The sequence below is a fragment of the Protomyces lactucae-debilis genome (genome assembly GCF_002105105.1).
Source record: "Protomyces lactucae-debilis strain 12-1054 chromosome Unknown BCR37scaffold_2, whole genome shotgun sequence".
NCBI classification, from domain to species: Eukaryota; Fungi; Ascomycota; class Taphrinomycetes; order Taphrinales; family Protomycetaceae; genus Protomyces; species Protomyces lactucae-debilis.
The window spans coordinates 39,935-67,781 of record NW_024467994.1 but is presented as its reverse complement, the minus strand read 5'-3'; the positions used below and the strand labels follow the sequence as shown (position 1 = coordinate 67,781).

Genomic DNA, 27,847 nt, shown 5'->3' with positions numbered 1-27,847 from the left:
TGTGATGCCTGGTGTGAAAGACTGCTTACGCCCATGGCTGTATGCACGCGTTCGAAGACTTCCTGGTGATGATGAAGACACGGGATCCTGACCATCTTGACTTCCTGTGATTGCAACAGAGCGTTTCTGAATGTCCACGAACGGTGCTGTTGCCTTGAGTGTTGCCTCCTCGATTGCCCTGTAGCGTGCATTGTCCTTGTAGGCGTCTGCTGCCTGTGCTGCTAGCTCCTCTGCCGAGAAGAGACGCGATCGAAGCTGACTGATGTGGCTGTCTGGGATGTGTCGTGGTCCTGCTGCTTGCTTCTGAGCAGCTGCATTGGCATCTTGAAGGGCTGCGAGGTGCGCGAGTTGCTGCTGATATTGATGCAGCTGATGCGTCTGTGCTGCTGAATTTGCCAACATTGTGGGTTGCCTGGTCAGCGCTGCAGAGTCAAGGGGATACTAAATGTGGGCAGATGAAGAAAAGGATGATGCGTGTCAAGGGACGAAAGAGATGCTTTTTGAAATTTCTTGGACTTTTACTTGCTGGGATTGAGGTCTACTGTGCCGAAATGGAGAAGGGTGAGAATGCGAAGTCTGGATCCTGGCAGAAGCAGCGAGGTATGTTTGTGATATCCAAGGGGGTGAGGTAGCACTAGTGGGTGTGGTGTTGCACTTTTGTCGCGAGTGTGTGCTGAGTCTGCAGTCAGGGGGAAGGGAAAGACTTTTGCCAAGGGGCGACATGCCACCACCACCACCACAAGTAGACAGGTAGATACCAAGCAAAAAGCTATCACAGAGACACGTTGCCAAGATCATGCTCCTTCATGTAGTCAGACCCCATCTCCATATACTCCGCCCGCGTAACACTCGACTGCTTCCACTTGGCACCACTAGCCCACTTCGCCGCACCACGCCAGGCATCCAGCAACGGATCGCGTGCTGCTTTGACGGTGAATTTTTGTTCAGCAGGGAGAATGGCACGTAGGTCAACACGTAGACGGTCATTGAAGCCGCGGATAAGGGAGTTGCCGCCAGTCGTGAAGAATTCCTGGACAATGCTGGAGCGAGAGCTTTGCGGCAGACGAGAGACAACGCCGCTTGCCACTTCAATGATGCCGCCTTGATCTAAACCAACAAGAGATGGCTTGAAGAGCATTTCAGGGGCGCGAATGCGTTCGATGTTGAGATGCAGCTGATGCGCTGCAGGCAAGGTCCCGACTGTCTCTGCATTGTAAGGCCCATGCAAGAATGCATGTAGTAAGCTTTTTGATGGATCAGCTTTTGCATCCAGCGTATCTTGCTCAGTAAATGTGCCATCATACTCGAGCAGCTCCGTCTCGAGCTGCCGAACAGTCTTGATTTCCTCTTCCTCCTCTTCATTATCAGACTCATTGGCGATGTCACGGTAGACGTGCCAATCTCCATCATCCATACCGAAATCATCATCATCATTCTTGCGTTTGCGTTTTGTTGCAGGTCCAGCCTCAGGATTGGCTGCAAGTCCCGCAATACTCTTCATCCGCATCTGACTCGCCAGACTCTTGCGATCTTGCAGCTCAGCCTTGAGCTTCTTACGGTCCTTGATACGGTCGAGTAATACTTGACGTTGACGACGTTTGCCGGCCACCCACTCTCCCAGATCTCGTTCCCTCTTTGCAATATCAGCAAGACGATCTGCTTCATCACGCTCTCGCTGTGCTTGCTTTTCAGCTTTCGCACGTTGTCGCGCATCATAGCTGTACTTGAGCAATCGTTGCCCACGTTTCGCTTTGATTCCTGCTTCATCAAGTTGCGCATCCGGTACATCAACAAGTGAGAAATCAGGCGCTTCCTTCACCTCCTCCTCCACGACACCGAGATCTTTGTTTCGAGCACGTTTGATGCGTTCTTCAAGGACAGCAATGCGTGTATCTAGAATTTGCTCAGAATCCATCATTTCCGACTGCAGTCGCAGCAAGAAATCCTTCTTTGTAAGCGACTTGCCAATTTTTTTGAGCTCAAGATAGGCATCGAGGTCTTGTTCTGCTTGAACCAATTTTTCCAATCGTTTTGCAGCAGCGGCTTGTTGGAGACGTTGGCCACTCTCTATTCTACGTTGCGCGATCGCAGCGAGTTCTTCAGCCGTTTTTTCAGGTTCCGTTGTATCGACGTAGGGGAACTGGATGCCAATGTCTTTCTCTGTCAAGCAACTTCCAAGGAAGGACTTGAGCTCATTGTCGTAGTCTGTTGAGACATATGTATGATCCTTGACCATCTGTGCAGCTTGTGCCGCTGTCACTTTGATGGGGAAATTTGGATACTTGAGCTGCAGGAGACGCAAGAGGAAGGAAGAAACAGACAAGCCGCCGAGACTCAACCGCTTGCAGTGTTCGAGGAGAGGTTTGCCTTGTAGCACGGGCAGTACATGGGTTGCTTGATGTCCTGAACCAATGACAATACCAGAATGTCCACCATTTTCATGGAAGGAGAAGAGATGATCAATACCGTATGCCACGGAAGGTGCGCCATAGCATTCAAACAGCAATTCATTCATCTGTTTGCGACTCGCCGGTAAGTTACAGATTGTCTCTGTCATGACTATTGGATTCGTCGTTTCTTGCCCAGCAAGACCGAGTTTCAAAAATGTATAATCCAAAATTGTCTCCATGGAATCCCAATTCGTGATGATGGAGCCATCATACGGTGATCGCGCACTTGACCGTGAACTTGTATCGAGCACACAGTCATGCCCTGCAAGGACGACATAGTCGTTTGCTTTCTTTATCCGTGTTTTGCTAGAGAGATTGAGGATATCGAGGTGTGGTGAGGTAGCGTTTGCATAGCCTGCACGGACGTGATGGGTGCCGTTGTCGATGATGATGGGCGTGTCTGCGCCTGCGAACGTCGCTGGCGGTTTGTCGCCTGGATTTGTTAGTGTCTGTTTGATACGTTCGAACGAGAAGAGCGTACCAGGGTATGCTGGGTCTGCAGGTAGATCGTAGATCATGGCTGGCTCAACAAGACATGTACTAGCTGAGGTCTGCCTAGAACTCACCTGTTCGCGCCGTTCATCTCGGCCGTTGCTGAACAACTTCACGAGATGGATCAACGGTCAAAGGCAGACAAGGATGTTTGTATGTGGTAATGCAAGTATCAAGGAAAATTGGCTACGAAAGATATCGCCGGACGCTAAATAATGCTGGTCTCAAATGTACGGTCTGTCATCTCCATTACTGCATCGTGTCCAATTCTTGCAGACACACTCTCAACTGATCGCGTCTTGCTTGTAGACGCTTGATATGCGCGATCGCTTCCGTCAAGATGTAATGTTTACTCTCTCCATGGCCCTTGAGGGTAGGCAGTTGTTGAGAGAGCGTTTCAAAGCCTTCTTTGATGAGATTACGACGTTTTTGCTCAGAGGTGATGTGGTTTTGCCGTTTCTGTGCAGCAGTCAGGGTCTTTTTCGAAGCTGAACCCACTTGTTCGCTATCGGACGTTGCAGGAGCCACACGTTTTGCTGTGCTTTGGCTTGTGCTGCGTGGTCGTTTTGCCACAGCGACGACGCTCGTTGTGCTTGGTGTCAGGGGTGGCCCATCTGTGTCTGCTGTCGCGCGCTTCACTGGCATAGACAGAGACTTGCGATGACCGACGCGATGCTCATCCAGCTGAGCGGGAGACTGTTGAACTGGCCAACCCTCGTTGTGCGCCAAGAGACTGACTGGCGGCAGCGATGTCACACCCGGACGGGTCCCTGCGACGCCACCTGGATACTCTGATCCTTCCACTTTCACATGCTCATGCAGAGGCGTTGCTTGCAAGACCGTCTCATTCATCCGAACGACGGAGTGTGACCTGGAGGTTGAGCGCGATACATCAGACGAACGTGGTGATTTCTGAGCAGTAAAAGCCGGGTGCGTATGGCCGTATCCAACCGGCACAAACTTGTGTGTCCCGCGATACCCATCGGATGCGAAGGAAGGGTCTGTATTGAAAGCGAGGGGTGCGCGTCGCATGCGCTCAAAGTCTGCCTCTTCGCGTTTATGTGAGGCGAGGTGAAGAGTTGCATCGAGTCCGGTTGGGATGCGTGGATTGAAGATGAACTGGTTATCGACGACGAGTTCATCAAGGAACTTTTCAAAGGCCTGTGTCTCTGTGGAGTCGAAGAGAGGGACTTGGTCGAACTGGGCGTGTGCGTAGTAGGACTGGAGCTGGCGCTGTTGTTGTTGTTGCTGTTGCTGCTGCTGGTAGAGTGTGTCCATGCTCTCCTGTGCTCTGGCCTTGTCCCCTGGCCCTGTATCCTGTTGCTGTCTACTACTGTGTCTATTCCAAATACTGTCTCTACTGTATCTATGCTCTCTGCTACTTCTGATCCGTGCGTCGCATGTGACTCGCTTACCTCAGCCCCAACCCTACTCTCATTAAACCCCAAACACATTTCTGCCACGTATCCATTCCAGTCCAGTCCAGTTCAGTGAGTATCGTGCCCAGCGCCAGCGTATTTATTCCATTTCTGCTCCAATCTTGAAAGGACACGTCGCCATTAAACCAACCCACCACATCACCACCTACAGCCTACTTAATGGCTCTCGCTGCCACTCTCTCTCACCTATACACACCACACACAGCCCTCCTCATGCACACATCCCCCTACCAACCCTCAGAGAGTGGCAGCACCTCCGCCTCAGCCAACAGCATCGACCCCATGGACCTCGTTGTCATCCGCAAGCGCAGTCGCTCACCCTCCCTCGCGCCCTCCTCTACAGCAGACGACCATGACACATACGCTGATCTGGATCTAGATTTAGACCCAGAGCTAGAGGATGACACCAAGTCACATGGCCGCCGCAGCAGTGAGCGCAGCGCCTCTCCGTCCGCCAACCGCAAACCCATGCGCAAACGCGCCAAGACACAGGAAGAGAAGGAGCTGCGCGCACAAGAACGCATCATGCGTAATAGACTTGCCGCACAGACTTCACGGCAGCGAAAGCGCGAGTATGTCACGACCATGGAGCAGGAAAATACAAAACTCAAAACACGCCTCTCTTCCCTGGCTCGCGAGAATAAAACGCTCAAGGCAGATATGCAGGTCCTCAACAACCGTCTTGAGTCAATGGAACAAATGTTTCGCTTCTTGACGGCACCAGGGACGGCGTCTATTTTTGAAGAGCAGGTACGCGGTGTATCACCTGTGGTGGAGACACTCTTGGATGTCCCGCCACCGAATGACCACCTCCTCACACCCAACAACATCCTCTCTCACCTCTCACACACATCGCCACAAGCCATGTCGGCTGGAAAAGAAGCAGACTCCTTGTTGTCACCCGAGCAACGCATTCCAGCAGTGAATGTAGACCAGCAGCGTCACTCGGCCACACAGACAGCAAGGATGTCTCTCCTTCTTCAGCGACTCACACAACACCGACCTCACTTGCTTCGTCAAATGAGTCAGTGTCTCCTCCTCATGGCACAGATGGCGAACCTGCAGAAGACCTTCAAGCAACACTCTTTGCTACTTTTCTCAACGATCCTTTTCAAGCAGAGCCTCTCACTCCTTCACTGGTGGACGCAACACTCAAACCAACAACCATCCTCACAGCCTCGTAGCCACAGCATGTTACCTAGTGGCCCTCCTGGCGCGCGATTGATTTCTGCAGCGACGGAGGGACAGCAGGCAGCGAGCGTGCTGGCTCAAGCGCAGTGTGTCTTGGTGTTGTGTGCAGCGCATGTGGCCTGTGCTTCTCAGAAAGGAAGTGTTGAAGGCGAATTGACTGGCTTTCAAGAGGCAAGAGACTTGGAGGATCTTTCGGCGGCTGTGCGTGAAAGGCAGCAGTGAAGAGACTCTACAGACATGGATGTGATGAATAAGACACTTATTGGCGGGCGATATGGCGATGCGATGACTTTTGTACCTTTTCTTGATGATTGACACAATTCTCTTTCTTCTCTACTCATTTGACTTCTGGACAAGTCTTCTTCACGAAGTGAACGTAGCAATCAATTCTTCTTTTTCATCTCATCAACTTATCATACTTGTGACTGTTTCTTTGTAGTGCGTCATTTCTGGGGCAAGAGAGAGAGAGAGAAGCTCAGAAAGACCCTGACCTCAACCATCCGAGCAAAAGCATCACAGATGAGTTACTACATCGGCGTAGACGTTGGCACAGGCTCAGCACGCGCCTGCATCATTGACGAAGCCGGTGAAATCCTCAGCATTGCATCGAAACCCACACAACTCTTTCGTTCAGGTCCTGACATCTATGAGCAATCCACCGAGGATATCTGGTCTGCCATTTGCGAATGTACGCGTAGAATCATGCAAGAGTCGGGTGTATCGCCTGAGCATGTCAAGGGACTTGGATTCGATGCTACATGCTCACTTGCCGTTTTGAACCGCAAAACGCATGAACCCATGTCTGTGCAAGGTCCTCAATTCACAGACACAAAGCATAGCGTCATCCTATGGGCTGATCATCGTGCTCGAGACCAAGCAGATCGTATCAACGCAACAGGCCACAACCTGCTACGCTATGTCGGCGGTACCATGTCGCTCGAGATGGAAATGCCTAAAATCTTATGGCTCAAGGAAAACATGCCTGCTCATTTATTCTCGCAGTGCAAGTTTTACGATTTGCCAGATTACCTCACCTTCCAAGCAACAGGCAATGAAGCACGTTCAAACTGCTCGATTGTTTGTAAAATGGGGTTCGTTCCAATTGGCGTGGATGATTCAACGGAAGGTTGGTCGCGTGATTTTTGCAAGCAGTTGGGTCTTGAGGCATTCTTGGAGGAAGATTTCGAAGCACTGGGTGGGATTCCTGGCAGAAATGGACGTGTCTTGTCGGCTGGCGAGCGTGTCGGTGGCTTGACTGAAAAGGCAGCCGAGCAAATGGGTTTGAAGGCTGGAACACCCGTTGGTTCGGGTGTGATTGATGCATACGCTGGTTGGGCAGGTACAGTGGGTGCTAAAGTCGACGCTGCAACACTGGAAGATGGATTCAAGCAGTTGGCGATTGCAGAGGGTGAGTCTGCGATTGATGCTGCATCACACAGACTTGCAGCGGTTGCTGGAACGAGTACCTGTCATCTTGCCATCTCCAAGAATCCCGTCTTTGTGCCTGGTGTCTGGGGACCCTATAAAGGTGCCATGATTCCCGATTACTGGATGGCAGAAGGTGGTCAATCGGCAACAGGCTCACTGCTACACCACATCATCACCACGCACGGTGCATCGAAATTGGCAGAGGAAGAAGCCAAAAAGGCTGGGTATGGGATTTTTGAATTTCTCAACAGACGCTTGGAGAGTATTCGCGCAGAGGTGGATGCACCGTCCATCGCCTACCTCATTCGGCATACATTCCTATATCCCGACTACCACGGCAATCGATCACCACTCGCAGATCCAGATATGCGTGGTGTGATTGTTGGGTTGGGTATGGATGCAGATATCGATGCATTGGCTACACACTACTATGCTGCATTAGAAGCAATTGGCATGCAAACTCGCCATATTGTGGAAGCACTCAATGAACAAGGCCACACTATCACGAGTATCTTCATGTCTGGTGGACAGTGCAAGAACCCACTGCTAATGCATCTCCTTGCTTCTTGTACAGGACTGCCTGTGGTGATGCCAGAGTATATTGACGCAGCGGTCGTCTTGGGTTCTGCATTCTTGGGCGTGCAAGCATCGACGGGTGAGCCATTGTGGGATGTCATGGCACGTATGTCCAAGTCTGGTAAAGTCGTCTATCCTTCAGAAGATGCTGATGAGATGGCCTTGTTGGGTGTCAAGTACAAGGTGTTCTTGGACATGGCTACCTCGCAGCGCAGGTATAGAGCTGCTGTCGATTCGCTTGAATCTCAGGCATAAACCTAGTACAGTTCCAGAATATAGAATGATGATGTCTCGTAAGAACTCAACTCATGACGTTGCAAGTGATGCAAGAAGCGACAAGACGTCCACAAAGAATGTTGAGCGTTCGCCTTCATATTGAGGATCTTCCCAGAATGCGTCGTTCATGGGCAGAGTCATGCCCATAAGCAGAGATCGTTTATCTTCAGGAGCCTGACGACAGAGTAATGCAGCCATTTGCACAGCAATCAGCTGGCTCATCTCTGCACGAGCACCCGTACTGGCTCCTAAGACCGTCTTTTGCTCGAGATGCGCAGGTGGTAGCATACTTGATTCCGTATCGACTTGCAAGTCAGGCATCGTCCCACTTGCTGGAGACAGCGGCACAGAAATGAGCTGGCCAATCTTGCCATTGTGTGTGAGGAGCATGAAGATCCTGTCACTGAAGTCTTGGCGAAGGACTTGTAATGTATGCTCAGTACCAGCCAGCGTGAATGTCTCTCTTGACTGCCTGCTGCGTATAGGGAACTTTCCCATCATTCTTTGAGATTCACCTAGCACTCGTAGCTGCTGCACTACCTGCGTGGTCTTTTGTCGCGTCTGGATTTTTGTCGCGCCTGATGTCATCTACAGCGTCACCCACAACCAACCCCATCCACTGCCATGTCTGACGAATTGGCACCTCCCTTGCTTGGGAGAGAAACGGTACCCGTGCCAACAGATGGCATCGATCGCTATACTGGCAGGCCCCGACAGAGCAGCACGCTTTCATACAGAACAACCCTCAATCGCACCTCTTCAAAAGTTGACCACGTCGTCCTCTTCAAAACAGACGAGAAGGATCTTGCTGGATCAGCGAAGGATTTAGAACAGCTTGTGAAACGTATTGATCAAGTTGGTTTACGTGTGCAAGTCAGAGAAGGCGCGGAACCTGGTGATCTGTTGGTTTTTGTCAAGTGCCCTGAGCAGCGCTTGCATAAAGAGCATTTCAATGCTCGTACGAATGACTGGCTAGCGGCTGTTCGTCTTGATGTGCCTAAGAGAGATGAGACAGAGGCTGTCACTGAGTCTGAGCGGCTACGACTCGTGCATCTCATCCTGACAGCACCGGTCGAAGAAGGCGGTGCAGGCATCACACCCAAGCTTGGTGCTTGGCGTCGCGTTGAAGCCATCTTCCCACTCCACAATCAAGAATTTGAGAACCGCTGGTTACACCAGTGGTCGACGCGCTGGTTCATTGATGACGCTGAGCTCGGCCATGTCGCTGAGCATTTCGGTACCAAGATTGCATTGTACTTTGCATTCTTGCAGTTTTACCTCAAGGCACTCACACTTCCTGCTGCAATTGGGCTTGGTGCATTTTTTTTGCTTCCTGAACACTCACCCATCTATGTTGCTGCCATCTCACTTTGGGCTGTGGTATTCAATGAGCTATGGGCGCGACGAGAACAAGACCTGGCAACGCGATGGGGCGTGAAACACTGTTCTCAGGTAGAACACCGACGTGCTGCGTTTGAAGGTACGTCAACTGCAAAAGACCCAGTGACGGGCGAGACAGCCAAGACCTTTTCCTCCTGGCAACGTCTGCAACGAGAAGCCTTATCAATTCCGTTTGCGCTCGTTGCGGGCACCTTTCTAGCTGCTGTGCTGACGGGTATCTTTTCTGTTGAAGTCTTCTTGGGAGAGATTTATGATGGTCCTCTCAAGTCTGTCTTGACATTCACCCCGACCGTTCTCTTCACGCTGCTTGTCGGGCCTTTCTCTAGCTACTACATGAAAGCTGCACAGCAGCTCACTCTATATGAGAACCACGAGACAGACGCCAAGTTCAATGCTGCCATGACGAGAAAGACATTCGTTTTGAACTTCCTGACATCCTACACAGCGCTCTTCCTGACGCTCTTTGTCTACTTGCCATTCGGACATCTCATTGTCCCAAGGCTCGATGTATTTGGCGTGACGACGACATATGCCGATTATGGCGTCAAAGCAAAACCCTTCGTCATTGACCAACACCGCATTCGCAACCAGCTCTTCTACTTTGCCGTCACAGCGCAAATTGTCAATCTGGCGACAGAATTCCTTGTACCGCTAGCAACACGTCTCATCAAGGGCGAGGCACAACATCTGCGGGAATCCTTTACCGGTAAATCCCGATACAAGCCACAAGATTTGCCAGAGGAGTCTGCCTTTCTGGAGCAAGTCCGGCAAGAATCTGCACGGCCAGAGTACAACATCTACTCGGATTACTCTGAGATGGTGATTCAATTTGGGTATACAGTCATGTGGTCTCCCATATGGCCCTTGACGCCCGTCTGCGCATTCATCAATAATGTCGTCGAGTTGCGTGCGGATGCCGCTAAACTGTGTCGAAACATGCGACGTCCTGTACCGGCTCGTCAAGATTCAATTGGTCCGTGGACGGATCATTTATGGTTATTGACGTGGTTGGGATCGTTGACGATGCCATCGATTGTCTACCTCCTGCGTGGTCATCCAGCACACAGTAAGCCCTTTTGGCATTTATTAGGGTTCATGTTCTTTGGCGAGCATTTGTTCATGGCTATGCGTATGGCTGTACGTGCTGTGCTGCAGAGGCTTCCATTGCAAGCACAAGTAGCGTCACGAAGGGAAGAACTTGCCCTGCGCAAGTCGCATATTGAGAAATTGATGGATCGGGAGGAGCGAGAGGTCGAGACGCAGTCGCATGCTGAGGACCAGAACGACTTCTTCTCAAGTGGTATTGATCATGTTTGCGCACATGGGAAGGAGCTCATTCAGTCGAGTGTGCAGAAGAAGAAGATGTCCCAGCAAGAGACAAAGAAGGAGCTGTAGTGTGATTTAGCTCAAGTACGTGGATTTCAATTTTGTGCCCATCTGACGATTGCTTCACGTGAACATTCATGACGCGTCCGACACACGAACCAGCTTCAGGTGTGCAGAAGGCGTGTACGCTACATCTTCACAGCTGCAAGCATGGCCGTAGCTCAGGCGGCGCAGACAGAGGGCATCAAACCATACTACACTCAAAAGATTGAAGAAGCAGAGTTGCTGATTCAAGAAAAGACACAAAACCTACGACGCTTGGCGGCGCAGCGGAATGCGCTGAATGCACAAGTCCGCTTGCTTCGTGAGGAGCTACAACTATTGCAGGAACCTGGCTCGTATGTGGGTGAAGTGATCAAGCCGATGGGAAAGAAGAAGGTGCTTGTCAAGGTAAATCCGGAGGGCAAGTATATTGTTGACATTGCGCCGGAGATCGATATCAATACACTGACGCCTTCGTTGCGTGTTGCGTTGAGGAATGATTCTTACCAGCTTTATAAGATCTTGCCAAACAAGGTGGATCCGCTGGTATCGCTCATGATGGTGGAGAAGGTACCTGACTCGACATACGATATGGTCGGTGGATTGGACAAGCAAATCAAGGAGATCAAGGAAGTGATTGAGCTACCCGTCAAGCACCCAGAGCTGTTTGAGTCGCTTGGTATTGCACAGCCAAAAGGTGTCTTGCTTTATGGACCTCCAGGAACCGGCAAGACACTGTTGGCGCGTGCTGTGGCACATCACACAGACTGTCGCTTCATTCGCGTTTCTGGATCTGAGCTTGTGCAAAAATACATTGGTGAGGGATCACGCATGGTGAGAGAGCTGTTCATTATGGCACGCGAACACGCACCCTCCATCATCTTCATGGATGAGATTGACTCGATTGGTTCGTCGCGTACGGAGTCTGGCAGTGGTGGCGGTGACTCTGAAGTGCAACGTACAATGCTTGAGTTGTTGAATCAGCTGGATGGGTTTGAGCCGCAAAAGAACATCAAGGTGATTATGGCTACAAATCGCATTGACATTCTCGACCCTGCGCTGTTGCGTCCCGGCCGAATTGACCGCAAGATTGAGTTTCCTGCGCCGACGGTCGAGGCGCGTGCAGACATCCTCAAGATTCACAGCAAGAGCATGAACTTGACGCGAGGTATCGACCTGCGTAAGATTGCAGAGAAGATGACGTCTGCGAGTGGTGCTGAGCTGAAGGGATGCTGCACGGAGGCCGGTATGTATGCGCTGAGGGAGAGGCGGACGCATGTTACGCAGGAGGACTTTGAGCTGGCTGTTGCGCGGATCATGAGTGCCAATAACAGCGACAAGGACATGAGTGTGACGAAGCTGTTCAAGTAGGTGCCAGCAGTAGCTAGTCTATGCTCTCGTTCTGCTTCTCTTGTTGTTCTGCAGACTGAATATTTGTGACTGTAGATTGTGGTGGCAGTCACAGGGCAACAACACGAATTGGGCGAGGGAAAGCAGCGAGAGAGAAGCACACAGCAGCACGGACAGCGACAACACCAGAAACACAGCAGCCAGGTGAGTCCAGCATGCGGATGGATGTGGAAGGCACAGGAGCATGCAGCAGGGAACGCGCATCGAGCAGTAGAGGCTGATTTGCCGCTCATTCGCGGAGGCACAATGGAGTGCAAAATTGGCAGAGCAATGTCCGTTTTATCTCTTCCTCTGCTCTCCTGCTCCCTTCCTACACATCTTCGCTCTTGCTTCTGAATACCAACTAACTCAACAGCAACCATGGGTATCTCTCGCGACTCCCGTCACAAGCACAATGCCACGGGCGCCAAGCGTCCTCAGTACCGCAAGAAGAGAAAGTTTGAGCTCGGTCGTCAAGCAGCCAACACTAAGATTGGACCCAAGCGTGTGCACGAGGTGCGTGTGCGTGGTGGCAACCGCAAGTTTCGCGCGTTGCGTCTTGACTCTGGCAACTTCTCATGGGGTTCCGAGGCCATCTCCCGCAAGTGCCGTATCATCCAGGTCGTCTACCACCCTTCAAACAACGAGCTTGTGCGAACCAACTCGTTGACCAAGTCTGCTATCGTCCAGATCGATGCTGCTCCTTTGCGTCAGTGGTACGAAGCGCACTACGGCACTGCTATCGGCAAGGGCCGCGGCAACAAGAAGAACGCCGAGGAGGAGACAAAGGAGGCCAAGAGCCAGTCTAAGCACGTCGAGCGCAAGTTGGCCGGTCGGGCCTCGTCCGCCAAGGTTGAGCAGGCTCTCGACTCGCAGTTCGCTGCTGGTCGTCTCTACGCCGCTGTCTCATCGCGCCCTGGACAGTCTGGTCGTTGCGACGGCTACCTCCTCGAGGGTGATGAGCTTGCCTTCATCCTCAAGCAGATCCACAAGTAAGTGTACACCTCGCTGTGCCTTTCTTGCGAGACTATGGTGCGGCTCAGGATTACATACGAAAAGCCTGTTCACGCTTCTACAGCACACACTCGCCCTGCTGCCTGGTCCCGTCTGCTCTTCCACTACGTAGCCTCGTCTGAGGACCGACTCATTGATGCATAAACAAAAACCAATCTACAGATCTATGTGCCTTTGTCCTTGTCACTTGCGTACTGCGTCTATGCGGCACCCAGCTGTGCCATACGTCCATGAGAAGCGTCGTTGCATGGAGCTGTCCTCGTCGTCCACCACTGCCTCACCCTGCTTGTACTAAAATGTCATTCTACTGCTTGAATAGATGATCTGTCCTGAAGGCGACCGTGTCCCTGCTGCCTCGTCGCTCTTTCCCATGCGACACCACTCAACGTCAAACGTCGCACCAGACACAAGGGATTGAGCTGGCTAATTCAGCTGCTCTAGGCACGTCTTCTACAGCAAGGAGCCGCAGTATAGATGGATACCTTGCGATCCTCGATAGATGACGCGCTCCTACCTGATGCACTAGCCCATGAAGCGACAACAGATCCAGCGCTTCTTCATCACGACGAACAACAACAGCAAGAAGTCAATGCTCTAGATTCAGATCTCGGTCTTGAACACGTTCAAGCGCCCGTCGTTGGTGATCGTTACGTCTCCCATGAACAAGTGCGTCTCATGCTGGACAATTATGCCAGACATGAAGGTTTTGCCGTCTCTGTTCGAGCGAGCAATAAGATCAACTATCGATGGCAATGTGTGCATAGTGGACGTTATCGCAGTACTAGAAAAGATGCATCACGGAATGTGACACTGGTGCCTGATCCTCAGAGCGAAGAAGGACTCGTTGCGCCTGGTGCGCATATCATTCGCACAGCAGGCACAGGTCCTACGGGTCGAACACGACGACAAGGTACAAAACGCACGAATTGTCCCTGGCTTGTTCGTGCCGGGATGGATAATGAGAATCTCTGGAAGATTACAAAAGCCGTGTTGGAGCATAATCATGTCTTGTCACCAGCAAACCCGGATCTCTATCATCAAAATCGAGAGCCCGATCAAGCTCGTGGTAAGGCAGGACAAGCTTCTTCGATACATCAGGTAGAGACTCTCATGCGGCAACCCTCGCCGACTCCCGGGCTACCGGCAGCAACTGGTGATAACGATCTCAATGCGGAACATGGCGCCTTTACAGGTAATTATGCGCTTGGCATGCCAGGTTTGCCTGTGAATCCATTCCTGAGCGGGTATCAGGGTGGTACGGGTGCCTTTACAACAGAGGCAGTCCCTGAAGCGACACTACAATTCGAAGTGCTCACTAAGAAAGACTTTGAAAGGCAAGGCACGCAGTACACGACATACATCCCCTTCACGCAAGATGCGACAACACAGACAGATCTCATATGAACAATCCAGTCATCACATCACAAATCCTGACCCAGGATGGCCACCTGTTTTGTGATTTCCTCACCCAACTCTGCAAGCGCAACAGAGAGTGCCTTGACTTCTTCAAACTTACGACGTCGCTTCAGTCGATCTAGTTCTTCTTGAAGTAAAAATTCCTGTTCCTTGAGGACCATGACAATTTGTCGCTGTTCTTGCTGATGCTTTGATTCCTCGCTCGACATGGTTTCGCCACTCATCAAGCTAGCGGCGTCATCTGGCGTCGACGCCAAATCAGCTTGTCGTTTTCGGAGCTGCGAGAGACTAGGTACATGTTGCAGTGGAACCAAGTTGCGCTGTAGAAAGACACCTGCTTGCAAGACAACATTACCTCGTAGCTTAGTCTCAGCTGGGGAGATGGTAGCCTTTTCGTCCTCTCGAACTGCAATCTTCTTGGCCAATAAGTCGTATTGGGTCATAGCATCGACCAACCTTTTGCGGACACGAGCAGCAGCTTTCGTCTCCTCGCTGGTCGGGAAATTACTTGTATCGTCTAGTCTGCTGAGAAGTGCCTGAAAACGAGGCATGAGGGACTCAATAGATGTTTGGAACAGGCGAAGCGTTGTGTAGTGTGTCATCCACAAGGGCAATCCCGCCGTCTCTTCTTCTACCATAGGTGAAATATCGGAGAGTTGCATCTCGCAGTTGCGACAAAGACGTAGTGTTACGCTTGATGAGCCAGCATGGCGAGCTTGTTGCACTTTTTCCGGTATCGCGACATCGAAGGCAATCTCGGTACTGCAGCGCGTAGCTGCATTGCCACACGTCGTTTGCCCACATAGTCGACAATGATGTTTTCGATTGGAGTAGCTGTATGGCAGTTTGCAATCTCTGCACTCTGTCAAAGTCGTATCATCTTCCCAGGGCACAGCCTGCTGCTCAATGAGCCGTCGCGGATTCGCCTTTCCGAGGACTAAGCCGAAAAGTTTGTCCTGGGTGTCTTCTTTCGGCAAATCTGCGAGGGAGGCAAGCAGCTTTGACAGGCGCTTCTCGAGACGATTCGCCTCAAGTCGTGCTCGATCAACCCATCCTCGTCTGCAAGCGAATAGCTCTGCTGACCGATCATGCACACAACCTTCTTTATCGTGATACCAGTCTCTGCCTTCGTAACAACTTATGCAGACTCGACACCAATGCCCACGAACAGGTTCATAGACGGCACTGCGCGAAAGTCGCATCTGACAGAGCGTATGTTGATCGCAGTAAAGCTTACCACAATGCCGACAATTGACAGCTCGTATCCGACCACCTAATCGTTTACGACAATTGTCAAGTGTACAATAGTCCTCCTTGCTTTCCTTCTGCCAATGTGCGCGCGACACAATGCTATCCGTTTCTTGCGCCGATTCGATACCGACATGTTCCTCTTCTGCGCCATTCCGCTCAAAGGGCTCGACGAACTTGAGAGTTTTCGCAATCGCTGCAACAGGCGCTAGTTTTGAACTGCGAGAAATTTGTTTCCCGAACCAAGACCGGATGCCGACCTCTTGGACTTGCTGTGCGACCTCAACATGTGCATCGTCCAGATGGCGATTGAGCTGTTGCAGGGAAAGCATCTCTTCTTGACATATAGGACAAGCAATGGACGAGAGAGCATCTGTATCGAGCTGGCTACAGCTGGCTGCACGATCATTGAGGGAGAGCGCATGCATTTGTCTGCCGGGCATAACGGTATCGGCTAGTGCAGCATTTGGAATTGGTGCTGCAGTGGCAGATCTGCCAAGTACTCTGCGAGTGCGCCCTGCTTGCTGCATTTGATCTTTTCACGTCATATAGAGCTTTTGAGTGGCTGTGTCTGGTGTAGAGTGTCTTGTGTGCTCTGCTGGTCGCGTCTGGGAAGGCGAAATGATGCACACGCAACCGACACGACAACAGCTGCAGCAACAGGCGACTGGATGCGCATTGGATAGAAGGGACACTCAGGCAGGATGAGCAAAGCAGAAGAAGCCGATGCAAGCATAGACCAGTCTGCAATCCAAGCCACAGAAGTGCAGGCTGTAAGTGAGACTCACGACCTGGCCGACCAGGAGGCTGTCAAGGAGGAGCCTGCAACCGAACCCATTGAGTCAGCTAGCACACCTGACATGGCTTTGAAAGAGACTGGACAGGCTAAGAAAGGCTCAGTGAAGGATAAGAAGGAGGACGCCAAGGGTGCGACAACAAAGAAGGAAGCGCCAGTCAAGCAGAAGGAGGCAGCAGGCAAGACCAAGGGCGCAGGCAAAGGCAAAGGCTTGATCAAAGTAAAGACTGCTGCCACCGCCAAAGCCAAAGAGCAAGATGAGGCAACGGACAAAGTCGCAGCTGTATCGAAGATGTCAGCGAACACTACCTCAGGAAGCAGCCCTACCGAAGGCGACCGTCCGGCAAGCGCTGTGGTTGGAGAATCTTCACAAGGCGCTCCTCTCGTCTCTCCGTCTGATGTGTCATCAACACCGTTGGCTGAAGAAAAGACTCCAGTGGATGCAACGGAACAACCCACAGGGGAGAAGAACACGCCGGCAGCTGATGAACATATCCCACAAACAGATTCGGAGGCAGTGGAGGACAAGGTGATGAACGATGAATCAATCTCACAAGCAGCTCCTGAAGCAGTGCCAAGTGTACAGGAGGAAGCCGAATCTTTGAAAGAAGCCGAATCTTCAACCCAGTCCGGCAAGGCATTGACCGATGAATCCATCTCACAATCAGCTCCTGAAGCAGTGCAAAGTGCACGGAAAGAATCCGAGTCGTCGTCTCAGTCAGATGTGGCTACATCAACTGACGTGGAACAAGCGCAATCATTCTTATCACGCCCATCAAGTGCTGGAAATGACGTTGCACCGCTACAAATACTTTCCCCGATGCAGGTGCAGTCGCCTGTCCAAAGTCCTGCTCCGTCCATCGCTGAAAGCACAAGGACTGAGACAACAGCAGCATCAGGACCACCTCCACTGCCTCGCAAAAGCTCATCAGATGGGCCAAAGGGGTGGAAAGGGTGGTTGCGCTCTGCATCAAACTCTGCTCCTTCGTTCAGTAGACGCAATACGATGCAGACTTCGCACTCTGTCATTTCTGAGCGAGAGACGGGTGATTTGATGGCACGCTTTGAGCGCCTCCGAGAAGCGCACGCAACTCTTGATGATGAGATTTCACCGATTGACTGGAGCTTCTGGGGCACTGTTGTTGCTAGTGAACACCCAAGAGAGGTTGATTTCATACGGCAGCGAATTCGCGCTGGCATCCCAGATGAGGTCCGCGGGGTCGTTTGGCAAGCTATCTCTGGTTCAAGAGATGAAGCCCTTGAAGAACTATTCCTGGAGCTCGACGGCAAGGAAACTGAATTCGACAAGCAAATAAAAAAGGTATGCTGCCCATCAAGCAAGTTGCGCTAACATCAGGACGCCACACGCATGAATAAAGCGCTTCTCAAGTCACTGGAAGCTTGACGAGTTTAATGACCAAAAGAGCATTCTTTTTACTTCATCTAATCTACGCTAAACTCTGCCATCAAGCAGAAGTGGTCGCTTGGAAATTCATTGACCTGTGGCTGGCCGCGGTCAAGCAACTTTATGTCGGGCATCATCAACAGCTGCGTTATCGGCATTGAGTCTGCGATGCCTCCTGGCGAGCGCGTCAATATGTAGTCCAGAGCACCTCGATAGACGTTGGCATAATTGGTACACACCGGCTCTCGTGACGGCAACTGAACATTGTCTGCATCGATTTTGTGATAATGCTGGCCGTACATTGAAAAGAGCCGGGGACCCTGTGCCAATTCATTGAGTACGGGCTGCCAGCTGGGCACATCATTTGTGCCGCTCTCTAAAGCATCTGTGACTGTCTCCTCCATGACCTCGTCTGCTTCATCATCGAGGCCTTCGGTATCCTTGAGAGCCTTGTAAGAACTACTCGTCTCCAGGATTGTCCGTCCTTGTTCATCCAAGTGGAAGGGCCGTTCAGTCAGGCTCTTGTACGATGGATCAATGGGTTCCGTGTTGAAGTCTCCTGCGAGAATGACATGCCCTTGGCCGTGCTCAGCGTCCACTTGGAATACAAAGGCACGTAGCAATGCAATCTGACGAGCACGCTCACAGGTACCTTGAGGATGCCACCACAAATGAGTTGTGGCAAGAGTCAAAAGTTTGCCAGAGCCCTTCTCTCGAAGGACACAGCATAGCCCAACATTGTTGGTATTGCTCGGATGCGTAGCCTTCTGGTTGTCTTCGCTCTCGTCATAATTGATCCTAGCAGAGTGAACAAGCTCAAACCGATCCTTGTTGAAGGCAATCACTAAGCCATGCTGCTTTCCACGACCTTTATGGAACTCGTAGCCGTAGTTGCGGTCCTTCAAGTACTGCTCGAGTCTTGATTCGAGCATATCCTCACCCACTTCTTGCAATGCCATCACCGTGGGACTGTAATGCCGCAGCTCATTGACGAGGACATCTTGTCGATTCTTCCATTTGAGTGCTTCACCTGAGGTTGGGAAGAGCTTGCGTCGAACAAGTGTCTGTGCAAGGATATTATAAGTCATGAGCGTAAAGCGGCTCTTTGCAATTGCTGAGCACTCAACGCCCGGTAAAGGTGTCAGCACTCGCTTGATGAACGCAGTTGGAAATCCATGTGCATTCACTTCGGGCACGCGTTGCTCTTTCCTCTCCACTGCCAAGCGTTGTCGCTTCGCTTGTCTTTCTGAACGAATGCGAGCAATCTCTTCAGGACTAGGCTTGAGATGCTTTTGCTTGATTTTGGAAATAGGAGCTTCAGCATCATGAGGTTTCGTAGCGGGAGCATCAGTCGTCATGGCAGCTTTGCAAAGCAGTCTAGTACCAAGACGAGCCGAAAGTAGCTTTCGCAACAGATTAGCTGAAACAAGGAATAGTCTACTTTCTAGAGATGTGGTTGCAGGGTATTGTCAAAATTAGCCAATGCGAGTAAGCACATGCATGACGTCGCCGATTCTATAGATCAAGTTTACAAGATATGAGCTGTTGTATACACTCGGTAGATTCGAGCAATGACTTGCCTGACAGCATCAGTCTTCAATGCCGTGGCTTCCTCGACATCCGACAAATCTTGCAAGAACTCGTGCCGAAGAGAGGACGGGACGCGCTTGGCGTACTTTCGAAGGACTTGCACTTCGCATAAGATCAGCCCTCGCCGTTTGTAGGAGAGCTTGCCACCTTCTCGTTGCGTGGTCAATAGTCTCTCGATGGTGCGCAGAACCTTGACTGTTTCAATCTTGCTTGTGGACCCCATCTTGTGCTTCTTGAGGCCAAGTGTGCGTCTGCACCAGGAGCCGCCAGCCCAAAGCAGAACGAGGGCAGGAGAAACGCCCAGAAATCCAAAAACAAGCTCTTGACTCTTGAGCAGCTTGTCAATACCATTAATGGCAACTTCAACATCCACCTTGGTCTTTTGAACTTGTATCAAAAGAGATCTAATCAGACTGCCAGTCACCGCGTTCTTCAGCGGACTTTTGATGTTCTTCTCGTATGCAATTAGAACAGGCGTGACATCGCCTTCTCGTGCAGCACTCTTGAGCGCATCCAAGTCCGTAGTCGAAGCGAATTCAGGATTATCAACAGCAAAGTCAACAACCATGCGTTCGAGACTATCCATATCAGCCGCTAGACTCCGTCTGCTCATAAGAGCCACTTCAGAACCTTCATCATGCCGAATCGTCGCAATGATTTTGCTGATGGGTTCAATCACCCAATTTTGCCAAAAGGACTTTGCAGTCTCAAGCGTTTCGCGAATCCATTCTTCAATGGCTTGCTGCCTATTCGAGATGAACTTGAGGATGGTAGAGCCTGAGAAGTAGAGACCAACACCGACTGGCCAATAGCGAGTCAAAACGGATGGCTTGCTGTGGATCGATGCGCTCGCCCTGTAGAATGCGCGGGAGTCTGCAATCTTGTCGGTGCTGAGTGCAATGAGAGTCTGTGCAACCCCGGCCGGACTAGCAGATGCATGGACTGCTGTGGCATCGAGTATTTCAGACTTTTCCAAATCTTCTGGATCGCTGCATAGTTCGTCGGATAAGCTTTCCAGCATACTTGCCAAACCAATGACATCTTGCTGCAATGTATCTGCGTTCTCAAACTTGGCTTCTGTAGCCAACATCCCAACAGCTCTAGCCTGTACACCTTGCAGACCTCTCAGGCCCTTTCGTTTGGCCATGACTTCCTGCTTGACCATTGTATCGAGTGAAATGAACTTGTTGGCCATGGCTGCTTTTTGTCCCTGAATATGAGGAAAGGCTATTCTGCGAAAGAGTGTGCGATCAGAAACTGAGTTTCGCAATGTACCCAAGGTAAAGTCTGTTGCGTCAATCTGCTGCTTAGCTTGTGTTGCCAGGAGTCGTGAAAAGGCCCATAAGCGTTGTGGCAGAGCTGATATTAGCCTCCATCGAAGAGATGTTGAGACTTACTTACTCTGCAATAGGTATAAGCCCAGCCAGCCACGATGACGGAGCACCTGATCCCAATAGATGTTGTCCTCTGATAGCGGCAGTGCACGTTGGAAGAGCTCCTCGAGGAAGCCTTCATAGACAACAACTGTCGCGCGTGCTAGTACGAGCCATTCAACGGCGGCACCCGGCGCTTGCTGTTCAGTATGTAGCACATCGGAGAACTCGTGCTTCTCCAAGATCTTGGCGAGATTTCTGAGCTTCGGGGGTGTATCGAATGCTCTGACGGCGCCTTGTAGCGAGAGTTGCTGCGGGTGGTCGCTTGCGTCAATGCTTGCAGAATCAAGGATCTCTTGCTGTATACGATCCAGGTCGGCCGTCAAGGTGTTGCGCATCGTTTTCGCGCAGAGCTTGACCGGAGTGACCAGTCACGAGCCTTGCACAGAGGAAGGAGCAGCGATGTCTATGTACTGATGAGTGGAGTTTACGCGATGTCGCCTGTCAAACCGGAATAGCAGCAGTCACATCCAAAGTCTCAGCGTCGACGGGTCCCGCCAAACCCAGTAGAGCTGCGCATGGGTCCCATATTTGAGCCCGACCCACTGCCCGACGGGCCTGCACCATAGTCGTCATGGTCAAAGGACCCCTGTGGAGCACCGTAGTTAGGCCGAGCACCCCAGCTGCTGGTGCGTGCATAGCCATCCTCTCTCTCCCTATTGTTGCCGCTGGTCAAGCGACCAAGCATATAACCTGCCGCGCCGAGTCCTGCTGCTGCCCATGGAGACATACCAGATGCTGCTTGCGTTGATTGTTGAGAAGCGTACTTGCCCCTTGAGTATGGCGGAGGTGCATTACCATGGTCGTCTCCTCCACCACCTGTTCCACCGCCACCGAAGAAGCCACCCCATCCTCCGCCTGGACGCCTCCCTCCGGCTGCTCGATGACCAGGCCTCGTACAGCTCTTGTACAAGTTGTAAATGATAAAGCCGAGCACACCAACGAAAAGCAATGAGAAGGCTTTCGAAAACCAGGTTGAGCCATGTCGCAGTCTGTGGACGCGAGCAAAGCCGCTGTAGCGCTTCTCCCCAATATCAGTCAGATGCAGGGTATACTCGACACCGCAAGAGCCTGGCGTGATGTTTGTGTCGTCCGGATGATTGAAGCCCTCACAGATGACCTCAGTCGAGCCAAGTTGATAGCTATCTGGCAATCTGGCCGCTGTGCAAGACCATTGAATATCATCTAACGTGTATTGTGGGCCAAGATTACGGCACTGTAGGACATCTACCTCATACAAGCCCTGAGCTGAGCCTCCCACGCACTTGAGCTGTGGTACTTTTGAGCGCCGGCCTGTTGTGAGCTGGCCTGCTCGCAGAGTCAGAGTTCTGACGCTGGCAAGTGGTACGCCTTTGTCTCTTCCAAAGCTAAGCGCAAAGCTGATCTGAGTAGCAATGAGCAGTAAAGAGCTGAACTTCATGATGATAGCTAGTGGTAGACCGAGGGAAGGAGAAGTGGCCAGCCTGGCAAATTGGAGCGTTCGCCCCATCTGAATTGCTTCTTGCCACAGGAACGACGCGACAAGACAAAGGACAACGGCAGCAACAGACATCGAGAGGGTACAGCCCATGTCTCCAGGTCCATGGATGCGTTTGATGATGGAGGATCAGGCGATGAGTTTGAAGACCTCGAGCTGCTCGAACAAATCGAAGCGGAGGCCCTGAAGCAGCATGCAGCAGCGAAACAGGCGCGTGCACAGAAACAGCACGAGCTCACTCAGCAACCTGCGCTGCCTACTGCAGTGTACACACAACTACAGAATGAGCTGGAGAGTTTGAGAAAGCTGCAAAGGGACCAACAAGGGGAATTGCGTGTATTGAAGGACAACCATGCTCGGAGCAAAGTGGAGCAAGAAGAGCAGATGGCGAAAGCCGCTGCAGCTCAGAAAGCTGCAGAGGAAGCGGCTAATCGGCAAGTTATTCTTCTGCAAGAGGAGAATCAGCGCTTGAGTAACGCCATGACCTTCCAACGACAAGAACTGCGTGACGCTCGCGTTCGGCAAGCGCAACAGTCGCCGAGCAAAGGTTCACCCCTTGCTCGCAGGAAAGCCGATGCAGCTGCCTTTCCGCCGCTGGCTGATCTTGGTACGCGTCAATCACCGACCCGGAAGCGCAAACGAGCGCGCAAGGGCGCGAACGACGATGAAGAGATGGATTTCGATCAGGTGCAGGTTGCACCAGTAGTGCGATCACCGCAAAAGGCTGCTCCTCGCTCCCCTATACCCATGCCATCACCAGTTCGTGACATGACGCCGATGATGGTGGATGTGCCTGATGTCGTTCATGTGCAACAAACCGGCAACACTGGAAATGTAATTCTTACTCACAAACTACAGCTCTGCGCGATGCTATGCGCGCTGCAAGATGAATCAGGCATGTCTCTGATCCACAAGCTGGATCAGGCGAGGGAGTCAGCGCACCCCTCAACACCCCTCATTACGATCATCAACAGTCATGCTTTATTCGCAGACGCGTCGGACATGGCGATAGCGCTCATGCTTAGTCTCGGCCAGTGCCAAAGTCATCCTAAAGCGTTAAGATTCGAGGCAATCAGACTCATGCTTCTTTTGCTGAGAAGTTTCCCGCATCGTCTTGCAATCGCATTCTGCCAAGAAGTTCAGGAGCCTGGTGTTCTGCAGCTCATGGCAAGCCCCGTTTGGGTAGATGTGAAGGAAGATAAGCAAGTCAAGCACCTTCATCGATTACGTTTGAGATTCTTTTGCCAGATTGCTCAGGCGCTTTCTCACGAACCAACAATTTGCGAACAGATGTATTTGCTGCTTGGTCCGGCTTTCCTCACATTTGCTCTTGCACAAGAGCGCGACACAGAAGACTTCGTTCTCGCTGTGCGGCTTCTTGCAGCGTTGGCGCATGCGAATGCCAAGATTGCAGAAGATGAAGGCTTGCTCAATTTGCTCACAGCACCGCTCGAACCACAATCAGGCCGTACATCAATTGAGCTGTTGCAGCGACAGACTCTCGCATTGCAATGCCTTTATGCCCTGTCAATCTATCAAGACTCAGCACTTGAAGTATTCCGATCGAGTCGACTCTTGGTCCCTCGCCTTGCGGCGTGCATCTATGGACAGCTCGAACTGTTTTATGTTGAATCCAGCAGACGCGAGGAGCTGAATCGGTTCTTGGAAAGTTGTCTACGGTTCTATCACTTGCTCTTGAATGATATGGAAGCTGGCCAAGCAGAGCGGCATTGGCTAGTCCCTCAAGCGCGAGCCACCCACATCGTCGCAATGACGCGCATCTCATTTGCAGAGGACGAGGATGCGTACAGTCTGGATATGATTGACATGGCGAGAGACTTGCTGGAGCTGTGCATCAGTCCTGAAGAAGGCGAGGAGATTCATGCCATACTGAGCTAGTCGACGCCGTATACTCGATGGTCTACGTACTTTCCCGAGACTGTTTGACGGTGCCCGTTGTCTGTTTTGCATGTTTTTGACTTTGACTTGACTTCGCGCCTTGACAACCAGCACCACAGCAACAACCGGCCAGCTCTCTCTGTCTCCCTTGATCCTTGCTGTCGCTTCAGCCAAGGCAACTGAGCCGTTCGAGATGAACGAAGGCGCTTTGGACCCTGCACTTGCCTCAACAAGTGATCAAACAGTTGAGCGCGCCTCGACCTCCACGCCAGCGGTCGATGACCACATCCAAGATGACACAGCGGAGTATGTCGAAGTCCAAAAGATTGCCAGTAGCTTTGATCAGATCCATATGGACACGTTGGCAAAAGATATACGAACACGAGAGCGCGGACCCCATGCAGAGAGGTATCGTGCTGCATATGCACACAAGTGGCTCACGACTGCGTGTGGTATGCAATTAACCGACTAAGCAAGCCCAAAAAGCTAACTCTAGAACCATTCCCAGATGTTGCGGTTCCCCGGAATAAGATCTACGCTGCCTATACCGAGTTCTGTACCACCAGAAGGCTCAAGCCCTTGACGTCGGCCAATTTTGGGCGCATCATGCAACACATCTATCCTGAGGTCAAGACACGACGTCTTGGTGTACGTGGGGAGTCTCGATACCATTACTGTGGACTACGCCTCGTTGGTGATACATCAGAGGAGCGCACGACCAACCCAGTCTCCTTTCGCAAGAACAAACAGCAGCAACGGCATAAAACGCCTGCTCAGCGTGATCCATTTCGCTTTGGTCCCACATCCGGCAATTTGATGAGCTCACTTGAGCGCGAAATGGGCTTGAGTAGTGAGAACGACCAGCCTCGAGATGTGCCAGGCTCTGTGGATTTCTCTGGCTTGCAACGGCCAACGACGCGTCTTGTCTACCCAACACCTGAGTTGGCACAAGAGCTTGATGAACATCCACCATTTGAATTACCACAAATCTACGATTACTTGCCCGATGATGCTGATGCCGATGTGCAAGAAGCTCTGGTGACGAGCTATGCTGTTCACTGCATTGATCTAATTGAAGCGATTGCTTCCATGAAGATTCGACATTTCATCTCTTTGACAACTACCTTTTACCAATCACTCACTGAAGATGTTCAGGCGCTGTTATCAACAGCAAGCCTGGCTACCTGGGTACAAAAAGCAGATCTACAATGCTACCAGCACATGACGCGCATCCTGTCGCCTCTCACAACACAGGTCATTCCACCGGAGATCTTTCTCCTCTTGCGCAATCTCGCCGCTACATTGTTGCCAAATATTCACAGAGCTCTGGCAAATCATGCGCCTCACCTACTACAAGCAAAACTTGTGCCAGCGGGTCAATTTTCATCACTGCTAACGCGACTATTGCGTGTCAATGAGACGGCCCATGCAGCAGCTCGTTTCCTGACAAGTCAAGCAGATCGCGAGTTGATGCGTATGGATTGGATACGGCACGTCGACCCGAAGGCTATTGCCAACAGAGAGTTGTCGTGTGGCGAGGATGAGGTTGTCAAGATTCTGAATGAAGTGCTCGTTCTGCTAGGACCTAATCCGCGACCCGGTGAGCAGGGGCTTTTGTCGCCCACACCACACAGCGATGGCAGAAACAACCACCATGCGCAAGAATATCAACCAGTACTTGAACTTTGGCAACGCTTCCTATCTGCGTTGCCATTACGCTTCCCGACCATTGAGCCGCGCCTTTTCTTACTCTGCATGGGATCAGTTGAATCTGCCGTGTTGCGCGAAGTGACAGTCAGCGGTGGCGAAGGATTTGGAGCGCTTTGGGTAGTGACATGCTGGGTGGATGAGATGATGCGCTTCCTGTGCGAGCGCGGAGGATTCCTGCTCGAGCAGATTTACGACAATTTCGATGATGACGAGGATCTCGATATGGAGGACTTCTTGTTTGGCAATGACGGACTTGTTGGATCGGCTGCAATGGCGGATGCGTCTTTTTCGCTAGAAGAGCCCAATACAACCTCGAGCTGGACGCAGTAGACTAGGTCAATAGGACTAGACACCTTGGATCTATCCTTTGCCGCCCATCTGAATAGCCCCACCCCGCGAACGTTCTAGAAATTGACCGACGCGATCCTGCAGAGACCATTAAAGAACCAGCGACTCGATGCGGCCAGGCACAGCTCAAGAAACACATTGAAGACATCATGCCGCAATCATACTACGACGTCCTCGGCATCTCCAAGACGGCCAATGATGACGAAATCAAAAAGGCATACCGCAAGCTCGCGCTCAAATATCACCCAGATCGTTGTAAAGAGCCGGGTGCAGAGGACAAGTTCAAAAAGGTGTCAGAAGCGTTTGAAGTACTCAGCGATAAGGAGAAGAGGGGTGTCTATGATCAATTCGGTGAGGATGGCCTGAAAGGCGGAGGCATGCCGCAACAAGGTGGTGCTGGCGGCGCAGGAGGTTTCCCAGGCGGCTTCAGCTTTGGTAGCGGTGGCATGCCCTCTGGCTTCGGTAGCGGTGGTGGCTCCTCATTCCGATTCAGCGCATCGGATCCCAACGACATTTTTGCGCGCTTCTTTTCAGGTGGCGATGATCCATTCGCATCCATGGGCGGTGGCGGTGGTGGGGGTATGCCATCAGGCTTTGGCATGGGTGGCATGCCGGGCGGTTTCCCTGGCATGGGAGGTATGGGCGGTGGTATTGGTGGATCGCGCGGTAGATCGTCCCAGAGCAATGAACCTGCTGAACTCATCACGAAGCCGCTGCCAGTCTCACTCGAAGACATGTTTACCGGCACGACCAAGAAGCTCAAGATTACACGCAAGCTTCTGGACCACAGCGGCACGTCTGTGCCGGCGGAAAAGATCCTCGAGGTGGTCATCAAGCCGGGCTACAAAAAGGGTACCAAAATCACATTCGCAGGCGCAGGCGACGAAAAGGCGAATGGCTCCACACAAGACATTGCCTTTGTGCTGGAAGAGAAGCCGCATCCAAAGTTCAAGCGGGAAGATGACCACCTACGCTTATCCTTTGATTTGACGCTCGTGGAGGCCTTGTGTGGCTACGAAAAGGTTATCGAGACTATCGAAGGCAAGCGGCTGAAGGTGAGCAGCACCTCTATCACACAACCAGGTGCAGAGACTCGCTATCCAGGACAGGGCTTCCCCAACAGCAAGACCGGCAAGCGTGGCGATCTGATTGTCGAGGCAAAAGTGAGCTTGCCGACATCATTGACACCCACGCAAAAAGCAGATCTGAGGAAGATACTGACGTAAGCTTTACGTACTTAATAGAGATGATGATATATGATTTGAAGCACCTGTACCAAAGGACCTTCGACTTTCGCATCAGTTCGAATCCGTTCATCTTGTTACGCCCGATGACAATCTTATGCTTGACAGCTGACGAATGCACTTCTTGATCCTTGATTCTCTCTATGGCAACTCTTTGACCATCCTGTTTTCTTCGTAGTAAATATTTGGTAGCATGACTCGCCCAGAAGGGCCAGCCCACTATCAGCCGACAATCCCTCGCAATTGCGAATCATCAA

At 51.6% G+C, this 27,847-nt stretch overlaps 17 protein-coding genes across 17 annotated transcripts; 10 read left to right on the top strand and 7 right to left on the bottom strand.

The window, feature by feature from the left end:
• Nucleotides 1-772: 772 nt before the first annotated feature.
• On the bottom strand, nucleotides 773-2,968 carry BCR37DRAFT_401724 (putative chromatin remodeling complex subunit; the record flags this gene model as incomplete). Its single annotated transcript, XM_040871853.1, has 2 exons — nucleotides 773-2,868; nucleotides 2,932-2,968. 2 exons carry the CDS (start codon nucleotides 2,966-2,968, stop codon nucleotides 773-775), a joined length of 2,133 nt encoding a protein of 710 aa, XP_040727649.1.
• A 134-nt stretch (nucleotides 2,969-3,102) lies between these two features.
• On the bottom strand, nucleotides 3,103-4,299 carry BCR37DRAFT_376028 (uncharacterized protein). Its single transcript, XM_040868512.1, has one exon. It carries the CDS (start codon nucleotides 4,218-4,220, stop codon nucleotides 3,192-3,194), a length of 1,029 nt encoding a protein of 342 aa, XP_040727648.1. The 5' UTR covers nucleotides 4,221-4,299; the 3' UTR covers nucleotides 3,103-3,191.
• A 550-nt stretch (nucleotides 4,300-4,849) lies between these two features.
• Nucleotides 4,850-5,101, top strand: BCR37DRAFT_343118 (uncharacterized protein; the record flags this gene model as incomplete). Its single annotated transcript, XM_040867479.1, has 1 exon — nucleotides 4,850-5,101. A coding segment is annotated over one exon (252 nt), but the record flags the coding sequence as incomplete, so codon positions are not given.
• Nucleotides 5,102-5,904: 803 nt separating this feature from the next.
• BCR37DRAFT_123748 (uncharacterized protein) lies at nucleotides 5,905-8,153 on the top strand. The gene has a single exon (XM_040866024.1). The coding sequence runs from the start codon at nucleotides 6,092-6,094 to the stop codon at nucleotides 7,829-7,831; it is 1,740 nt and encodes a 579-aa protein (XP_040727646.1). The 5' UTR covers nucleotides 5,905-6,091; the 3' UTR covers nucleotides 7,832-8,153.
• BCR37DRAFT_390529 (uncharacterized protein) lies at nucleotides 7,883-8,242 on the bottom strand (the record flags this gene model as incomplete). Its single annotated transcript, XM_040870869.1, has 1 exon — nucleotides 7,883-8,242. One exon carries the CDS (start codon nucleotides 8,240-8,242, stop codon nucleotides 7,883-7,885), a length of 360 nt encoding a protein of 119 aa, XP_040727645.1.
• Nucleotides 8,243-8,449: 207 nt separating this feature from the next.
• Nucleotides 8,450-10,690, top strand: BCR37DRAFT_376024 (calcium-activated chloride channel-domain-containing protein). Its single transcript, XM_040868511.1, has one exon. The coding sequence runs from the start codon at nucleotides 8,477-8,479 to the stop codon at nucleotides 10,646-10,648; it is 2,172 nt and encodes a 723-aa protein (XP_040727644.1). The 5' UTR covers nucleotides 8,450-8,476; the 3' UTR covers nucleotides 10,649-10,690.
• Nucleotides 10,691-10,789: 99 nt separating this feature from the next.
• BCR37DRAFT_343344 (26S protease regulatory subunit 8) lies at nucleotides 10,790-11,992 on the top strand (the record flags this gene model as incomplete). Its single annotated transcript, XM_040867496.1, has 1 exon — nucleotides 10,790-11,992. The coding sequence occupies one exon, from the start codon at nucleotides 10,790-10,792 to the stop codon at nucleotides 11,990-11,992; it is 1,203 nt and encodes a 400-aa protein (XP_040727643.1).
• A 139-nt stretch (nucleotides 11,993-12,131) lies between these two features.
• Nucleotides 12,132-13,197, top strand: BCR37DRAFT_376022 (ribosomal protein, small subunit). Its single transcript, XM_040868510.1, has 2 exons — nucleotides 12,132-12,175; nucleotides 12,387-13,197. Exon 2 carries the CDS (start codon nucleotides 12,392-12,394, stop codon nucleotides 13,004-13,006), a length of 615 nt encoding a protein of 204 aa, XP_040727642.1. The 5' UTR covers nucleotides 12,132-12,175; nucleotides 12,387-12,391; the 3' UTR covers nucleotides 13,007-13,197.
• A 301-nt stretch (nucleotides 13,198-13,498) lies between these two features.
• On the top strand, nucleotides 13,499-14,343 carry BCR37DRAFT_390525 (uncharacterized protein; the record flags this gene model as incomplete). The annotated part of the gene is made up of 2 exons (XM_040870868.1): nucleotides 13,499-14,268; nucleotides 14,316-14,343. The coding sequence occupies 2 exons, from the start codon at nucleotides 13,499-13,501 to the stop codon at nucleotides 14,341-14,343; spliced, it is 798 nt and encodes a 265-aa protein (XP_040727641.1).
• Nucleotides 14,344-14,445: 102 nt separating this feature from the next.
• On the bottom strand, nucleotides 14,446-16,131 carry BCR37DRAFT_390524 (uncharacterized protein; the record flags this gene model as incomplete). Its single annotated transcript, XM_040870867.1, has 1 exon — nucleotides 14,446-16,131. One exon carries the CDS (start codon nucleotides 16,129-16,131, stop codon nucleotides 14,446-14,448), a length of 1,686 nt encoding a protein of 561 aa, XP_040727640.1.
• Nucleotides 16,132-16,392: 261 nt separating this feature from the next.
• On the top strand, nucleotides 16,393-17,889 carry BCR37DRAFT_390523 (uncharacterized protein; the record flags this gene model as incomplete). Its single annotated transcript, XM_040870866.1, has 2 exons — nucleotides 16,393-17,805; nucleotides 17,842-17,889. The coding sequence occupies 2 exons, from the start codon at nucleotides 16,393-16,395 to the stop codon at nucleotides 17,887-17,889; spliced, it is 1,461 nt and encodes a 486-aa protein (XP_040727639.1).
• On the bottom strand, nucleotides 17,810-19,332 carry BCR37DRAFT_123635 (Endonuclease/exonuclease/phosphatase). Its single transcript, XM_040866023.1, has one exon. The coding sequence runs from the start codon at nucleotides 19,245-19,247 to the stop codon at nucleotides 17,928-17,930; it is 1,320 nt and encodes a 439-aa protein (XP_040727638.1). The 5' UTR covers nucleotides 19,248-19,332; the 3' UTR covers nucleotides 17,810-17,927.
• On the bottom strand, nucleotides 19,333-21,417 carry BCR37DRAFT_123816 (ATP synthase regulation protein NCA2-domain-containing protein). The gene is made up of 2 exons (XM_040866025.1): nucleotides 20,881-21,417; nucleotides 19,333-20,838 (listed from the first exon to the last, which is right to left on the bottom strand). Exons 1-2 carry the CDS (start codon nucleotides 21,248-21,250, stop codon nucleotides 19,418-19,420), a joined length of 1,791 nt encoding a protein of 596 aa, XP_040727637.1. The 5' UTR covers nucleotides 21,251-21,417; the 3' UTR covers nucleotides 19,333-19,417.
• BCR37DRAFT_390520 (uncharacterized protein) lies at nucleotides 21,391-22,332 on the bottom strand (the record flags this gene model as incomplete). Its single annotated transcript, XM_040870865.1, has 1 exon — nucleotides 21,391-22,332. One exon carries the CDS (start codon nucleotides 22,330-22,332, stop codon nucleotides 21,391-21,393), a length of 942 nt encoding a protein of 313 aa, XP_040727636.1.
• Nucleotides 22,333-22,428: 96 nt separating this feature from the next.
• BCR37DRAFT_376017 (uncharacterized protein) lies at nucleotides 22,429-24,333 on the top strand (the record flags this gene model as incomplete). The annotated part of the gene is made up of 1 exon (XM_040868509.1): nucleotides 22,429-24,333. A coding segment is annotated over exon 1 (1,789 nt), but the record flags the coding sequence as incomplete, so codon positions are not given.
• A 32-nt stretch (nucleotides 24,334-24,365) lies between these two features.
• On the top strand, nucleotides 24,366-26,412 carry BCR37DRAFT_124038 (RFX DNA-binding domain-containing protein). The gene is made up of 2 exons (XM_040866026.1): nucleotides 24,366-24,735; nucleotides 24,785-26,412. Exons 1-2 carry the CDS (start codon nucleotides 24,567-24,569, stop codon nucleotides 26,326-26,328), a joined length of 1,713 nt encoding a protein of 570 aa, XP_040727634.1. The 5' UTR covers nucleotides 24,366-24,566; the 3' UTR covers nucleotides 26,329-26,412.
• BCR37DRAFT_123564 (uncharacterized protein) lies at nucleotides 26,412-27,661 on the top strand. Its single transcript, XM_040866021.1, has one exon. It carries the CDS (start codon nucleotides 26,496-26,498, stop codon nucleotides 27,570-27,572), a length of 1,077 nt encoding a protein of 358 aa, XP_040727633.1. The 5' UTR covers nucleotides 26,412-26,495; the 3' UTR covers nucleotides 27,573-27,661.
• Nucleotides 27,662-27,847: the final 186 nt, after the last annotated feature.

Bases quoted from the DNA above. Each gene is read 5' to 3' on its own strand.
- BCR37DRAFT_123635 (XM_040866023.1), bottom strand. From the start codon at position 19,247: ATGACGACTGATGCTCCCGCTACGAAACCTCATGATGCTGAAGCTCCT.
- BCR37DRAFT_376024 (XM_040868511.1), top strand. From the start codon at position 8,477: ATGTCTGACGAATTGGCACCTCCCTTGCTTGGGAGAGAAACGGTACCC.
- BCR37DRAFT_123816 (XM_040866025.1), bottom strand. From the start codon at position 21,250: ATGCGCAACACCTTGACGGCCGACCTGGATCGTATACAGCAAGAGATC. The intron at 20,839-20,880 runs GTAAGTAAGTCT...GGCTAATATCAG, and splicing joins GGGCTTATACCTATTGCAGA to CTCTGCCACAACGCTTATGG.
- BCR37DRAFT_376022 (XM_040868510.1), top strand. From the start codon at position 12,392: ATGGGTATCTCTCGCGACTCCCGTCACAAGCACAATGCCACGGGCGCC.
- BCR37DRAFT_123748 (XM_040866024.1), top strand. From the start codon at position 6,092: ATGAGTTACTACATCGGCGTAGACGTTGGCACAGGCTCAGCACGCGCC.
- BCR37DRAFT_376028 (XM_040868512.1), bottom strand. From the start codon at position 4,220: ATGGACACACTCTACCAGCAGCAGCAACAGCAACAACAACAACAGCGC.
- BCR37DRAFT_124038 (XM_040866026.1), top strand. From the start codon at position 24,567: ATGACCACATCCAAGATGACACAGCGGAGTATGTCGAAGTCCAAAAGA. The intron at 24,736-24,784 runs GTGTGGTATGCA...AGCTAACTCTAG, and splicing joins CACAAGTGGCTCACGACTGC to AACCATTCCCAGATGTTGCG.
- BCR37DRAFT_123564 (XM_040866021.1), top strand. From the start codon at position 26,496: ATGCCGCAATCATACTACGACGTCCTCGGCATCTCCAAGACGGCCAAT.